The 17,075-nt window shown below is 36.4% G+C and overlaps 1 protein-coding gene across 2 annotated transcripts in view; it reads left to right on the plus strand.

Annotated features, from left to right (window-relative positions):
* thsd7ba (thrombospondin, type I, domain containing 7Ba) overlaps positions 1-17,075 on the plus strand; it is a 193,635-nt gene that overhangs the window by 104,113 nt on the left and 72,447 nt on the right. For both annotated transcript variants that reach the window (XM_014020100.1, XM_014020101.1), the window contains exons 9-13: positions 6,046-6,237; positions 8,774-9,005; positions 12,955-13,070; positions 14,529-14,661; positions 16,475-16,578. In XM_014020100.1, the coding sequence (XP_013875554.1) occupies positions 6,046-6,237; positions 8,774-9,005; positions 12,955-13,070; positions 14,529-14,661; positions 16,475-16,578 (777 nt within the window). The remainder of the gene's footprint in view (positions 1-6,045; positions 6,238-8,773; positions 9,006-12,954; positions 13,071-14,528; positions 14,662-16,474; positions 16,579-17,075) is intronic.

The following is a 17,075-nucleotide window of genomic DNA, read 5'->3' on the forward strand; positions in this document are numbered from 1 at the left end:
CCCCCCCCCCCAAAAAAAAATAAATAAATAAATAAACACATTTTGTGCTTAAGATTTAAATTTCCCCTTCTAAGCTGTGGTGAACAGCATCTATTGTAAACATCTGCTTTGAAGTGTCTGCTATTAGAGTTTCACAGATGACCATTTGATCATTTTGAGAGAAAATAAATATGAACATTAGTGTTTATTGTGACCCACTAGACTCAGTGAATTGTGTTTGATTTTTAATTAAATGCAGATCATAAACTCCACATTTTTTTTACAATACAATCTCACAAAATTCATAGTAACACTCATTTTGAATGTTTTGAGTATATTATAAAGTGCTGCCCAGTCTAGCTTCTACATGTGAAAAAAACAATCATCATCATCACAGTAAGATTATTTATTTATTTATTTATTTTTGTAACTAGGCATACTTCAACCTTTTACCACCTGTTTCCCTTCCTTAAGAGTTTCTTCTTGACAGCCACTCTCCTACATTTCGGAGACAGCGTTTGTAAATGATGGAGGGATCAGCTGAAGTGCCAGATGCATCTTTCATTTCATGTGAAAGGGTTCTGGTGCAAGTTTTCTTATTTCTTAAGGGCATCATATTTTTTTTTTAGGAAATTTTGGTCGGTTGCTGTCAAATTGTGTTTTCACTGGTGTGTGTTTTTCTGTGGACTCAGAGTTTGAAAAGGGAACTGATTGTGTTTGTGTGACAGGCCGGATCAAGTAGTTAAAATGTAAAATTCAAATTTGGAAACGTTAGACACACAAGACTTCCAACCTTCATTCTGGTACAACTTGTTAAAAGCAACCTAAAACTTTATTTTTTTTAATCTTATATAAAGTTATTAGCATCAAACTTTAATTTGTGTTACCAATTGTGTATTTATAGTTGTTTTAGTATTATTTCTAATATTTTAAACCACTGCAGCTTACACCCTAACTATCTCTGTGCCTCAGGCTTAGTCAAGTTGTTTTGACAGCTTGCACAGTTCCCTCTTCTTGCACAGTCAGTGCCACCGAACACCAGGCTTCATAACTTCAATCGTCCAGGTGCACTTGTGACTGAAAGCTGACATGACTCATTTTAAGCTTTGTGCTCGTATGGTGGCTCACCCCGAAACCGACAACCTCTGACACGAGTAAACCCAACATCTCCAGTAGTTTGTTTCCCATTGTGTCTGCCTCTTTCTGCCTAACTGGTCAAAAGTTTATAATAAACTCTGGAAAACCACAGCTAAAGTGGAGGCATTCTAGGAAACATKTTTGACAAGTTGATGCAGCGTAGACATTAATTTGTGACCCTGGGTTATTTGTCACATCTCTTTTGAATGCTGGGATTTTGTCCAATTTACTTCCTAACCTCTGCCTCCTATCACCACCCCCAACCAGTTTCTTTTTTTTAAAGCCATGCGGCTGAATAGATGTGATGATTAACTTTCAAGCAAAGGTGAGGACATTTTTTTTAATCCACCAGAATAATAACAATGAATAAGATTAATTGGTTGGTGGGCGAGCAGAGGAGGAATCATGTTGAAATTGCATGCAGTAGGCTGTGATATTATTTCTGAGTAAGAGCCCTAACTACAGATCCCTGTATTAATAATGCAGAAGGACCCCAGGGGCAGCCATCTATTTGCAGAACCCTCAGACTTCCACGCACACACACACACACGTTGGGACTTTTGGCTTCATGCTATCATGTCACTTGTGTTCAGGGAGTGTTTCCAGGCAAAGTTTTGCTGCTTTTGGTTTGCTAATGTATTCATTACACTCTTGTGATTTTCAAGCAGACTGATTGTTAAAAGACTGGGATTTTTTTCAGCTGTGTGTAAATAACAGCTAAAATCTCTACATGTGGCAAACTAATTTCTTTCATTTATTCTCCCCAAAATTGCCTTCAAGCTTGTTCTTTTCATCATGAATATTCTTATGTCCCATTATTTGCACCAATATCTAAATGTGTCAAAATAACTTTGCATACTGATAAGAATCCCTACACTGATGTGGACTATTTTTTGTCCTCACAGGCAAAGCAGCAGCTTATGGTGGATAATAAAGAGCATTTATTTTTATAATTTTAGGTGGCGATGGATGCTGTGATTATATTCCTTCTACCTTTAACTGTAAGTGCATAATTCTTTGTAGAGGAAAATGAATATTCTGAGATTACCAAAAGGTCAAAACAATGGATTCTGTTCAAACTCTATAGACTACATATAAGACTGGAAAGCAAGCAGTGGCTTAACTTAGAGAAAAAAAGATAATGTGCTTCCATGAAGTGAATATACTTAACTAAAAATAACACAGATACGGGGAAAAAAAGAGAGAATGACACAAGTAACTTTGCTAAAACTTTCCAACTTATCAATGCCGTTTAAAGTTTTTACATCTGCATCTCATTTACTTTACACTTCAGGTCTTTGTTTCCAGCCCTGTAAAAGACAAGGTTATGCCATTAAAAAAAGGGAAAAAAAATCTATGGTCCATGTGTATATGTTTTACATTATGCACACTTTGCATAAATCTTGCACATCTGAAATAATTACCTGGGTGGGAGCCACGGTGAACCATGGCAATAAATTATTCCCACGCAGCTTAAAATCAGTTCAAAACAATTATGTTGAATGCAGTTTTTATTCAAGTGCAGCAGCCTCTGGATCGCTGCTTAGTTAGGTGCATTTAGGAAACAGTATGATTATAAAATGTACGTTTATTCTCCTGCAGCTATTTTTTTCTACTTTTAACTCCAAGAACTAACTTACCCACTTCTTTCCCTTTACTCATTTTATGCTACTTTACAGAAGACCACTGATGGCCATATAATAATAAAAAAATATTTACATGAAAATGTGTTTTAATGATATTTTGGAGAGGAATGATTGGTGCTCATCACCTTGGACACAACCATCGTAAAACATGGAGGTGGCACATTTATGCTGCGGGAATGAACTTGGTCATGGAGTTTGATCTAATTTGATAGGGAGATGAATGGATCTCAATACAGGACAATCCTAGAAGAAAACCTATTGATATTGCAAATAAATAAATAAATAAAATGAAAACCTTATTGGGACTGGGACAGAAGTTGGCCTTCCATCAAGATAGCAGCAATAAACAGGGCCAGTTTGTAGATGTGAAAAACTGGCAACATTATAAAACATGGGAAAGTGCAAGTAGTATAAATACCTTTTGTGTCACAGTAGATGCTTGAAATGATACATTTCTTATTTTTTTAAGTGTGCTTGCATTACCAAAGTTTCAAATCAAGATTTTATGTAAATGTGKTTGCTTCGTTATAATACTGTTGTATTGCACTTCATGTAAAGTGCATTTACACGCTCTTAAATCATTGTAAAAACCATCTCTGTGTACGGAACCCTCTGGCTCTTCAGTAATACTTCGACTRTTTTCTTCAGCTGCACATATGCCAATTATTTTGATGGGTGTAGATATGCAATACTTTAACTTTATGAGCAAAAGCTTTTCAAACTTCCCATGGGAKTATTTCACATCTATCTCATGAGCTGTTACCAAGGGTTTTCTCTYTCTGCACTTACCCCCTCTTCTTAATACATGGGGTGTTTGCTTGGAGACAAAAAAATAAAAAAAATAATAAACAACAAATTGATAAATGCACCCTAGAGTTGTACAGTTTTAAACCAAACAAGATGTAGTGGCAAATTCTGCCAAGTTAATGAGTGGGAGTGTATATCTGAATATCATGCTGCCTCAGCTGCTGCTGGCATTGTTTTGACATTCGGGTGGCATTCCTTGTTGCAGAAATTTCTCTGTTTCGTTGCTGCTCTCTGCAACAAATGGAAAAACGACGGTGGCAAAACAGCCAAAAATAAAATGAAACGGTGAACAGAAATGTCCTCATTATTGTGTGTGATCAAATTTCTTTCTGGAAATTGTCGAGATTACACAATGAAGAAGACTTCATCGGCACGTAATCAAGTGCATGTGAATAATGCGACACATTTAATTAAAACATAACTTTTAAAGATGTATACCCAGAAGTGTTGTGATTTTGCTTTGCAGTAGTGTTTACATCTGTCATGTGTAACTTAGTAATTCATGTCATTCGTTTTAAAATGACAGTAGGGAGCTGTATCATTTGTTGGCATAAAAAGGATGCTTTTTGGGACAAAATAAACTTTCCTGACATAATAAGGTGTGATAAGTTGACAAAGTGGTAAAACCTAGTGTCAAACAGGGAAAATATGATTTATTCATAAAAATCTGGGATTGTGAAACAGAAATAGACCTTCCATGTCCATAACCACACTGTTCTGAGAGGAAAGGACTAAAATCAGTTTCTAAGGGTGTTTGCACACCAGCCCTGTCTATTCTGCTTTAATCTAACTCTTCATTTGTCTAGAAAATCTGGTTAGTTTGGGGAAGTGTGAACACATAATCAAACTCCTATGTGGACCAAAAAAAGCAAACTCTGGTCCACCTCCAAACCTAGATCCAAGCGGACTGAAGACCTCTCAAAAAACAGGAAGTGGACTATAACACAGGTCATTCTGAGTAATAACAGTAATAAAGTTACTCATATCTTGGAATACCTCACTTGACGCCTGTATAATACTGTATGGACAGCACTGCTGTGAAGTTGGATGCGCTCCTRCTYRGTGAACGCCACCTCATACGGAGCCGTCCCAACCGCCTTGTGTGCAGTGGCAGATCTAGGATTTTTCTGAGTAAGGGGCCATCAAGGGGCCACAATATAGGTGCCAAGTATTTGTTCAACATCCTTTCCCACAAATTCCTAGTGCAAATATTTTACACTTCAAACRCTTGTAATGTAACGTATTTTTAARAAGGTTTCAGTTTACAAYAAGGCCCCCTTATAGATGGCTTTTAAAGAGTTTTACAGATATGTTATTAACTAATCTGTAAACACTTTAAAAATTCTTAATAAGTGTTTATTATGCAATAATTAAGGACGAGAAAGAGACAAAATTGTCCAGTTTCATTTATTAATGATTTATGAAGTGTAAACTTTACAAATGAATTAATAAACTCTTTATAAGCTGTCTATAAGGGGAGCTTGATTGTATAGTGGCGCCATTGCACAGTAAATTCTTCTCACCAGTTTTTCATACATTTCACTGTACATAGATACAATATTTTCAAACACACAACATGTGAGAAAATCCAGCCATCATTTGTCAGTTGAAAGACTTTTTGCAGGATTGTTCACATTTTAAGAAGAGAAGAAGAATTCTGTCAGCTTGATTCATTCTGGACTTTACTATTTGACTCATTAGTGCAACTAGTGTTTGAACATGRAATTGCATCCACCATCATCACCCCCAGGTAAAGAACAGATGAGTGACAGGACTGGGGCATTTCAGGGGGGCAATCAGATTTCAGCTGGGGCCAATGCCCCTGTGGCCCCGCCCTTAGAACCGCCCCTGCTTGTGTGGGAAAACAATATTCTCCACAGTTCCACAGTATCTTCGTCTCATGATGAGCTCAATGATGACGAGTGTTTGTTTGGAACCTTTGCCAAAACTAAAATGCATAAATAAATAAATAAATAAATCCTATTAAAATCTGACATTGCTCTATGTGTGTTTACATTTTGTGAAGAAGGAAGTTGCTCCATGTCTTCTCTGAGGTTTCTGTGCCGATTCCTTCAGCAGGTCTTGGTGCAGCGCCACCACAGGTGAGGGAGGGAACAGGTWGTTCACAGGGTTTAGTTTGTTTGACAMAGYRCAGTGTGAATGTGAACCGTAACAACTGAAAATGTAAAGAAATCTTGCAATTTTGGTCCCCAATCGAACCGAGTCTACCAGACTTTCAGGTGTGAATTATCAAGTCTATTGGATGCATAGAACATGTAGTTTATTTCACTAAAAGTAAGGAGAAAAATAGGATTTTATACTGACTTATGCTTCTATACAGTATATATCATTGACTAAAGATGTGTTTTGTCTGGTCAGGAAGAGAGACAAACTGTGTAAGCCACCTCATCTTCACTCAGTTTGAAGTCACAAATCTGAGGTCTCTGTTTCACATTTGTTATTATGTTTTCTGCAGGAGATGTTGTGGCCAACACACACTGCACAGATGACCCTCCGCCCACAGAGGAGACCTGCGASGTGGCCTGTTCTGCAGACTGTGTGGTCGGCTCCTGGTCCTCGTGGTCGACCTGCTCTCACAGCTGTGCAACAAAAACCGCAGAGGGCAAGCAGAGCCGCRCTCGCACGGTCCTGGCCATCCCGGGGAAAGGTAATCTAAAATTCTCTTTGATTACGTTGACACGTTGCAGGCTCACTGTACATGAACTATTTCTTTGGTGCATATTTGAAACTTGGATCGTGCTTATTTTGATTTTCTTCTAAACTTTTTTGGTTTTTTTTTCTCTATCCAGCAGATAGATGTGACTTTGCTTCACAAGGATGGCACAGAAGCAATGAATCATTAACCAATTACTAATCAATCATTATTATGAGGTGATGTGCAAACTTMATGAGATAACAGAAAACACACAAACTGGTTGTGCTTTTGGAAATATTAAATGAAAAGACTGAACTGATTTGTTAGTAAGAATCAGAGGCTCAGAGACTGAAATGTGTCTCCTTACTGTTTCTGTGAATTTAAATGAAGAAATCTAGAACTAACCGAAAAGTAGCGTCAGCAAATAGTAAATAAAAAGGGATTGAAAAAGAGGTTTTATCAGAAGAGATTTTCCCAACACTGCAGTCTTTTGGCTGTTTCTCTAGATTTAAGAGCCTTAAACAGACATTTTTCATCTTGGAAAACAGTTGAGGTTTGAGCTGACCATCCATTATCAGGAACGTTTCCTCAGGCAAGTATTTCTCGACACACACAGCGTGTTGTGTTTTCGAGTCAGACAGCCTTGGCAGTCGACTGCTGCCCATTAATCCCTGTAACTAAACACGTATCAGCAATAACAGCTGATGAAAGAATCTTGCGGCTTAAGCCAGGTTGCTGGCTATCTGCTTGCTGGCAGAGGAGCTCGGAGTGTCGGTTTGTGTGAGGGCTGCGCTAGTGTTTATTGTGCGTGCGTGTTGGGATCTTTGTAACGACGCACCGAAGAGCCAGGGATTGGAAAGCAGAGCAGAAGTGCAGGTATTTCTTTGGTTGTGGTTCAGTGACAAAGTCAGTCATGCCTTTCTGTAAAGGGAAGCCTAGACACTTTTACTGTATCCCTTTTAACACACTGAGTTAACTGTGGATCACTTTATTTTATATTGAACAATTTTTAAAATGACTATTAAACAGAGCTGCTGCTTTACATCAGAAACACACGCTTAACATTTTAAAGCTAATCTTTTAAGGAACATAATGATCCTCACTGTGTCTTAAACAAACACAAAGTCTGATGAGAAAGTAGACATGATCTATTACACTKCTTTTGTTGGTTAAGCACAAACTAAGCTTTAATTAAGCTCAATTTAATGTTTTTTGTACCATTTTACACAAAGGCTCCCCTTATAGATGGATTTTACATAGTTTATAGATAGGTTATAATTTTCTTCTGTAAACATTTTATAAATTGTTAAGTRTTTATTATGCATTAGTTAAAGACAAGAAAGAGAAGCTGTCCAGTTTCTTGACAAATAGTTAGCAAGATCTGTTCATGTACATATTACCTCTAAAGGTGCAAAATTAAACGTTACAGACTAGCTTTGTAATCACAATATTTTATAGGCAACACATGTTTTACCTATAATATTGTACTGTATTACTGCAATATACATATCCACAGTATCAAAGGGAGAAAGGTTTATTAATCATTATTAAATACTGTGCCGTCTTACACGTTACAATAATGCTTCTTTTGAGAATTTTGGATATGTATAATGCAGAACAATATTATAATATGTGTTTCAAATAAATGATTGTGCTTACAAGGTAGTCACCTAGTCTGAAATTTTTAATATAGCGCATTTTAGATGTAATATGTAGATTAACAGGTTTGGCTCACTTTTTGGCCAGAAACCAGACAGTTTTGTCTTGTTCTCGTTTTAAATTAATGCAAACTAAACACTTACGAATGAATTAATAACCTATTTATAAACTATTTATATGTCTTCTATAAGGGGAGGCTTTTTTATAAAGTGGTACCTTTTTTGTTTGTTTGTTTGTTTTTACGGCTGCTTAACTAGCAGTCGGATAGAACTGTTGCCAGATAAGAGGTTACAGGTTCAGCTTTCTGCTAGGCCTACTGGTGGAGTTGTTATGTTCTCCCTGTGCTTTCTGTGTGGACTTTCTCTGAATACTCAAGGTACCTCTTACAGTCAAGCAACATTCATGTAAAGTTATTTGGAAAACTTTTTTTCCCATGCTATTTTTGCAGACCTCACAGAAAACCTAAATGCTTTAACTTGACAACCAGTCCATAAAACTCGTCTATCATTTGATATTTAGCATACTAACCACGTGGATTCTGGCATTTAGCACTAATGTTTATTTATTCATCTCATTTTATTTGAGCCTTGTTCAGTTTGACATTTGGATGAGTTTGCTAGAAAGACTAAAAACCACCTTGAGTGTTTTTTTTTTCTTTTTTAACATCACCTGTTTGCAGATTGAGAGATGTTGAAGCTATATGTTGTCATATATATTAAATGGAATATGACAGCTAAAGCAGAGCGAGCATCAAAAAAAAAAAAAGGATTGCCATGTTGTAGCTTTAGGCAATACATCAATGTACACCTTTTATTTTCAAGATACCATATAGTGTATTTTTTCTTTCTTTTTGATTCTTTATCCATTTTCTTTATGTGTTCACATCCAGAGGGGAAAGCCTGCCCAGCAGCTCCAGCCTTAGAGGAGTGGCGAGTCTGCAACAACCATCCCTGTAYGGTATTTTACTGGGAGGCTTCAGCTTGGGGTCCCTGTTTTGTGAATACCTCGGCTGATCTTAATGGAACAAGCCCGTGGAATGAGACTTCTGCCTGTGCTGCTGGTGTCCAGAGTCGTAAAGTCAGCTGCATGAAGATGAATGCTGGTCCCGTCGTAAATAAAAGGTGTGCTGGCAGCTTTGAGACAGTKTTCCATGTGCAATGCAGTGTGAATGCATTAGATACTGTTTTGCTGTGCAGTATTATTTTTTTTTTGGATTGTGTGTTTCATTGGTTCTTACTAGTATTTGTTCCTTACATACAGTTCTCTACACTGAAAAAACAAACTTTTGGGTGTAGTAACATTTATTTAATTATTCTTTTTAAATTTTACAAAAAACATCAAAATCTCTAAACTATCAGAATTTACTAAATAAACAATACACATTATATTATATTTCAATAGTGCTGTAGACAAAAAAGTAAATGCTCTTTTTTTACCACTAATATTTAAGTACTTTTTTCTGGACAGCACATTAATATGAATATATTAAGTAACTTCTACTCTTCTGGGCTAAAACTGAGGGTGCATGCACACACAAAGGCTGTTGCTCCTCATTCCCTTGCTTCACTTTTCAAGGAGAGGACAAGACATGGTGGAAATAAAACATAAGTTGTCTGGTTTCTTTTGCTWGAATACATTTGTTGGTGTGCAATAGTTTGATGGCATAATGTAGGTGATATTTAGTTGTCAGGGAACAGGGAATGCATATTATAGCATTCTGCTGTGTTTGGCTGTTTGTCATGTGACTGCAGTGGAGGATTGTGGGTAGGATTCAAGTTTGTTGTTGTCAAATCATTTTAGGGAATTGGTTAAAATAGTTCTTTCAGCAATTAGTCTGTTGTGTTACTCTAACTTGTGTGTTCATTATTTGTTAACTTGTGTTAAAGCGTTCAGCAGAAGTAACCATAAGTGAGAGTGGTAGGCCTAGTCATTGATAAGACCTGTGAGTTTCACTTTGTCTGTGTTGTTCATGAAGAAGAATCCAATAAAGGTTCTTCAAAACTGCCACCTGGTGGGGAAGTCTTGAACTACAACAAAGAGCTACACCTCTCTCTGTAGCTGTGAGGTGTCATGCTACAATATGTGCTCAATGCATGTGCACTGACATAAAGAACTTGTAAGATTTACTTGAAAAATCTCAACAGATTTGTGACTAAATCAGGTAAATTTTACTTAATTTGCTTATTTACTTCTTTTAAATATACTTGATCAAATTAAATTAAATTTACCTGATTTACTCACAAATTTTTAAATATATTCTTAGTAACTTTTACTAGATAATGATGAGTAAATATTACTTGAATTTGTAACATTTAAATTTACTTATCAAACGTTAGTGCAAATTGCTACAAGGATTTTTTTCAAGTAAATCTTACAAGTTATTTTTTATCAGTGTACAAATCCTAACACGTGTACACATTTGTTTTCTCTACCAGATGGATTTTTTTCTATCAAATTAAAGAAAKGAGTGCTTTCTACTTAGTGTTCACATTCCAGATGTAATTAAAGACAATAAGAATAATTTTACCAACATAAGAAGGGAACTATCATTTAAAACACAATGTGCTTTCTTTCTCTCTCTCTCTCTCTCTTTTCACTGCTGCTTTGATTACTTTTAGATACAAGAAAATGAGTCAGATGATAAATTAGTGAGAAAATGAGTAGGTAGTTAGAGATGTGATCATGTTCTTCATAAAAAAAAATTCTCACCCAAGCTCCATTTATCAGAAAATGTCTTACTTTAGAATGTGAGAATTGTTCTGGTATTTAAAGATGACTCAAAGGACTTGATACACAGAGAAAACATATCCCCAGAGTTTTGTGAACTGACATCTTCCTTTATGCATTCATTCTGTATTTTGTAGTCTTGTTGTGAGTTTGTGTGTGTGTGTGTGTGTGTGTGTGTGTGTGTGTGTGCAACTGTGTCTGTGTGAACCAGAAATTCATCTTGCCTCTGCTCCCCCATTATCCTTCTCTTTCAGCAATACAATATCAAACACTGCTAAGGGCTTTTGTGCTGTCACTTTAATGATGTTAAAGCCCACACCAGAAAGACAGATTTATAAATAATTCACAAAGTTTGCCCTTCTTTARCTCAACATATTATTGACAGGCCCATAAAATGGATTATGGAGAGACTTTTTTTTCCCATGCTCGCCCTGTCTCCCGCCACAAAAGCTTTAATGAAAGCTGTCATTTCTGCTCCACCAACAGATTTCGCATGTACAGTGTGCTGTGAATTTAATCACTTTGCTTCTATTCATATGGCAGCAAAGTGTTCATTTAATGRAAACAGCACCTCGAGCTTGGACCTGTAGGTTGCCATTCATTGGAGATGATTTTGACAGTTAGTAAAAAGTTAGCTGGTGTGTTTATACAAAAAAAAAAAAAGATATTTTGTTCCACCCATCAAATCTGTGTCCTGTTTGCTTGGGATTTTGCTGATATGAGCCCATATTTAGCAWAGCTTATCAAACCTCAAATTATGCTTCAGGACTAATAATTACAAAAAAATGATTCCACTTTTTTTTTGTACTGAACAAAAAGAAGACATGAAAAAGCTCTATTTCTATTATATTTTCTGTTTGTTGATCGCCAAAAAATCATGTTTTAATGTTTTTGATTTGTCTCCATCTGAGGAGCAGCAAACTCCAAACACAACTGATGCTGTGCTGCTGGAAAAGGGTCACTTGAGTCAGCAAACATCTTAGCATTTCATGGTGGGCAATAATCTCTGCAGAGAGCCGCGGCTCAACAAAAAGCTTTATGTTTTTTTTTTCTTTTCTTCATCTCAGTCCAGAGCCTGCCTGCAGGCTAATGTTAGATTGATTTTCACTTATTATTTCTGCTTTTCTTTTTTCTTTTTTCTGAAAATTGAGTATTTAGCAACACATCTGTGTAACAATATTATCTCAATATTATGAAAAATTACCTATTTGTGATAAGTTCAATGCGATTTTTAACTTATCACAATTGTGTAATAGTATTATAAGCATTGCACCTATTTAACATCATGMACACTCAGTAATTTTTATTGCATCCCTATAAATATTATAGAGACTGAGTCCTCCCAGTGTCGTCAGCTGAGCACCATGATCTTGACTGTGAGTGTAACGTCCTCATTTTGGGCAAATCCCACAATATTCCCCCAGCTGCTTTGTTGCGTTGCCATGCCCTCTGGCATACATCAGTGCCAATGCAAAAAAAATGGTGAGCGAAGAGAGGGGATAAAGCTCGGAAAAGGAAAGGTTTTATATATCCTGCCTTCTCATGCTTTGGCATACTTTGATCTCGTTCCTGTCCATGCTGGCTTTTCTTGCAGCTGGTGGGATGTGGCATCACGCTGGGCCTCTAGTGAGACCTGGATCTGGTTGTCGAGAAAGAAAATGTAACTGTGTCTGAAATGAAATTTGGAAGGCTGTGCATGCACGCCTGCGTGTCGAGGAGGAGGAGTTTGCCTGCTAGTTGATAAAGACATCAAAGCTCGTGACTTATTTGATTTTTACATACTGTAGCTGAAATAATCCTCATCTCTTTAGAGCTCTAACACAGAAAATACAACAAGGACTAAAACATCATCTAAAMTACTCATCAGCCTGAATAAAAACTGTTTTGTTTTGTTCTTTACCACAAGAAAATGATCAATATTAACATTTTAGCACCTTTTGAAGGTGTATGAGTTACACAGTTGAGCTGTTTGTTCTCACATTTTATTGGTTTAATTAGCAGCCACACATCCATTTTTCTGTTTTCTGACTTTTTACATTAAAACATGCCGTTAAACAAACAAAATAATGGTTCAGTTGAGTAATTAATAATACCAACAATTATTTTTTTTATCATGAAGCAAAACCGGTGAACTAAAAAATGTGCACATAAACCTTTTTGTCCGAGCGTTCAAGCAGGACGGCGYATAATCAATCATGTATCCTGTGGGGAAACATGTGAAGGACGGGGCATTTGTTTCGCCACACTCTTGCTCTCCACCCTTTTTACCGCTTTAGAAACCGTGTCTTTTATCATTCACCAYGGTGTTTGGAGTTTGTAATGACTGTTTGCCTGTTTCTTTAGRTGTTTAGAGTCTTCTCGTCCAGAAAGTGTCCAGTCCTGTTGGCTTCCCTGCAAAAAGGACTGCGTGGTGACACCGTTCAGTGAATGGACAGCCTGCCCCTCAGCCTGCCTCACAGGTAGCTCTTTACATGGATTTCTACATAAAACTACTTTAGAAACTGCTGTCTAATGATTAGGTAACCTCTTGGGAATCAATCAGCTATTTAATGATGGCGGTAACCTTTTTCTCAAGGACTTTTTAAAGGTCAACATTTTTAAATGCTATATTATAATCAGATAATAGCGAAAGAAAATCAGCCTAACAAAGCTGCATTTTTCAATATTCAGAAAGTATTTCTGAATTCTTAAACATTTTATAACTTTGGAGCCCATGAGTGGACATGGGATATTTTTTTCTTTTGTGTTCCCACGCAACAGTATTGCGTTACCTCGCAATACCTTTTGCATTCCCTTGCAAAAGTCATTTATCACTGTTGTGCCTGCCGGTTTAACAACAAATTCACAAGTTCACCATTAGCGAGTTAGCCTACTTCAGCTTTAGAATGAGTATATCACACAACTACGCATGGAAGTATGTCATATGCCAATATTTTAACACAGTGCAGCCACGCAACATCAATGTCAATTTCACTAACTGTGGTGACACATCCTGTTTTGGTAACCGGATATTTCAAAATAAAAGTCTGATTTCATTCAGTTCATATTCAAAATCAAACTTTTGCGTGGGAACGCAAAACAATATTGCGAGGTAACGCAAAAGGTATTGCGAGGTAACGTAAAAAGTATTGCGAGGTAACGCAAAGATATTGTGAGGTAACGCAATAGTATTGCATGGGAACGCAAAAGAAAAAAATTCCCCATGTCCCCTCGCAGGCTCCGTATATAACAACTTGCATGGTATACAATATTGGAAATGTGTGYGTTCACCTGACAGCTGTTTGTTAACTTCAAACATATTATTTTATGGTTAAGAATTACCTTTCAGTGCAAATGATAATGGCAAATGTTCATAACGTTGAACCGACACATCAAGAGGAAAATGGGTATTTAATGATATTATATGTGTACTGTAGTATCTGGAAAATCAGAAAAAAAATGTAATTTTTTTTAGAAGAACTGAGAAGGCATCTCATCTCTGTAAATATGCTGTWGTCCACTGGGCCTGCTGACGATGTAATCACTTTCTTAATTGCAGCATTTTCAGTGTTTTGTAATTAGTGTAGTGTAATGAGCCTTGGAGCTCGAGCCAAATGAAGCCATTACAGGGTGGTGTGTCCGAGAACAGACTGCAATGGAGYGGAGGACATCACAGCCATCAAGGGCACGCTAATCAGAATCAGATCAATTCTGAGGCCTCTTGTTTCTTCKGCTGTCTCTTTGAGATGTCATCTCGCTCTGCTGATATTCAATCTTTATCTGTTTGACATCCGAGACAATTACCAGGCACTTGTTGTCCTATCATCCTTCTTTTCCTCATTTAAATTGCCTGTGAAAATATTGTGTGATTGTACACAGACCTTTTTTTATTTTATTTATTTTTATTTTTTTGTAAGTTTGACTTTTGTGTTTTACAGAGAATTCAACCGCTGCCACACAGTCTCGGTACAGAACCATCATTCAGATGCCAACTAGTGGAGGCCAAGAGTGTCCGGACACATTGTATGAAGAAAGGGAATGTGACTCAGTTGGTGTGTGTCCAGTTTACAGGTAAAAAGTACCTTTTATCATATTTTATTTCTTATTAGTACATTAGGTGATTCATTAAGTTATTTTAATCATAAAGGCAACTCTCCCATTATATCCATCCATCCATCCATCCATTTTCTTCCGCCTATCCGGGGTCGGGTCGCGGGGGCAGCAGCTTCAGAAGGGAGGCCCAGACCTCCCTCTNGCCTCGCACACGAGCTCCGGCTCCTTCCCCACCAGAGAAGTGACATTCCACGTCCCAAGACGTGGAATGTCTCCCATTATAAATTAGTAAAATTAAAATACTAAATTATCTTAAAAAGGAGAATAGTCAATTATTTTTGATCATATAGACAAGTACTTTTTAAATGTGTCAAGGTAAATACTTAATTAAAAATGCTTTCAAACTAAAATATAACATTCAAGTAATAATGAAAATACTGGAGTTTAAATGACCTCTCTACAACTACAGTCATTCACAAGTACATACTAATGCCTGCAGCACTCTCAGGTCCTTCAGACTTCGAAGTGAAACAGATTGAAAGTAGATTTGTCAAAATAAAGGACAGGCAGAACGCAACAGAGGCAGAGAAGAAGCCTTCTTAATTAATTACGATTTGATTGCTTTGATCCGTGTAATTAATTGTTTGTTGAAAGGTCATGAATTCAAACTGCAATTAGCTTTCTGTAGTTAAGCAACAAATTGATAAATAAAAGTGAACTATCATAAAAAAATGAAGAAAATACATTTTGACAGGAGAAAACTCTTGGATTTATAACTTAAAAAATGTCAACATCCTACCAGATGGTTAGATATATAGACAGACCTTTTTATTAGATGTGCAACAATACCAAAAATTCACGATTCRATTTGGTTTGATACTTTAGTTTCAAAGTTTGTTTTTTTTATACAAAAAAACCAAACATTTCCATGCCCTTATTAACTTCYAMTTTATTGAAATCAATTATGAACRTTTGTTTARGCTCAACAGYATAGTTCTTAAATGAAATGTTGCTGAAACAGCAGGTTTCTCAGTGGATCTGTGCTCGTCAATGCAGCCTAGATGGAGTAGWCGAACACAGATCCACTGATCCTTCAACACAGAGCATCTTCAGAAGACAAGTTGATAAAATACATTTTAAAAATCTGCATTGTTTGACACATARTGTGTATTGAACTGAACAGTTTGATATGGATACATGCACATTGATTTTTTTAAATCCATTTGGAAAAAAACAAGAACAAAACAAAAAACAAACAGTATCATTGCTGTCAAAGTAACAAATTTAATTCATCATGCAAATGATGCTTTAATTAAAAATGTAAGACATTAACAAGTGTAAAAACGATTTATTATGGTTCAAATTTTACCACCTGCTATTCTAAAAATAAATAAACAAGGGGAACAATCATTTACAACSGGGTCTCAGTCTCTGTCTTCCTTTTCGAAGTCATTATTCTGTATTATTGCACAACTCATAATGATGCAAATACATATTAGACATGCGGTTACAAGGTCTAAACTAATACGGGTGTTTGTTTTGGTGTTTACTGTCAACATGYCTGGATCTGCCTCCCAACTTCACTCAGAAGAGAAAGTATACTAATCAAAAAAAGTGTCTAMTATTCATTTGTGCTGCCTGCAGGATTAACACCAAACCAGAGGGCCATTAAAACTGCACAGATTTAATGGCATTTTTTTCTGTCAACAACAATRACATTACATCCTGCAGCTCAGTATCATTAGATACAAACTAACAAGAGTGATAACAATGTAGTATTTGTTTTAAAACTGCAGCAGAACTTTATCATCTATCGTCTTGGTATTTGCAGATGGAGGATGCACAAGTGGCACAGTTGTACTCTGGTCCCTGATTCTGTAAGGCGAGGATTATCTGGATCAGGAGAAGCRTGTGGAAATGGGTTAGAAACAAGAGGTAAGTATTAACCCTGACCTATTGTCATTTTGTTCTTCAGACAGCTGCTACCACTTCATGTCACTTGTTTCCATCRTTTTTTATACTGTTAGCATGAAAAAATAAAATAACCTTTCAGAGAGTGCTACTTATATAAGAGATGGAAACATTGCAACGATCATTTCTCCAGTAAACGTGTGTTTTGTTCCCTTCCTTTATAATCATATAGAACACAGTGCTGCTTGATGTTTGACCTAAATCAGAATGGAAAGAACAAATCTTAGCAACAGTTAAAAATAAATTCATTATATATTTTTTAAAATCACAGATTACCAATAAAGTGATGTACAGTAATAACATATTTTGCTGTAAAGGAACATTTATCATTTAAAAACAAGAAAATATATTTGTTTTTCGCCTTTTTTAATGTTATTTTTCATTGCCTCCTATTTAAATAATATTTTGTTGATGTGGCTCAGGAGATAATTTGGACTGGACAGTTCTACTGACTATATATA

The sequence above is a fragment of the Austrofundulus limnaeus genome, unplaced genomic scaffold, assembly GCF_001266775.1.
Source record: "Austrofundulus limnaeus strain Quisiro unplaced genomic scaffold, Austrofundulus_limnaeus-1.0 Scaffold240, whole genome shotgun sequence".
NCBI lineage: Eukaryota > Metazoa > Chordata > Actinopteri > Cyprinodontiformes > Rivulidae > Austrofundulus > Austrofundulus limnaeus.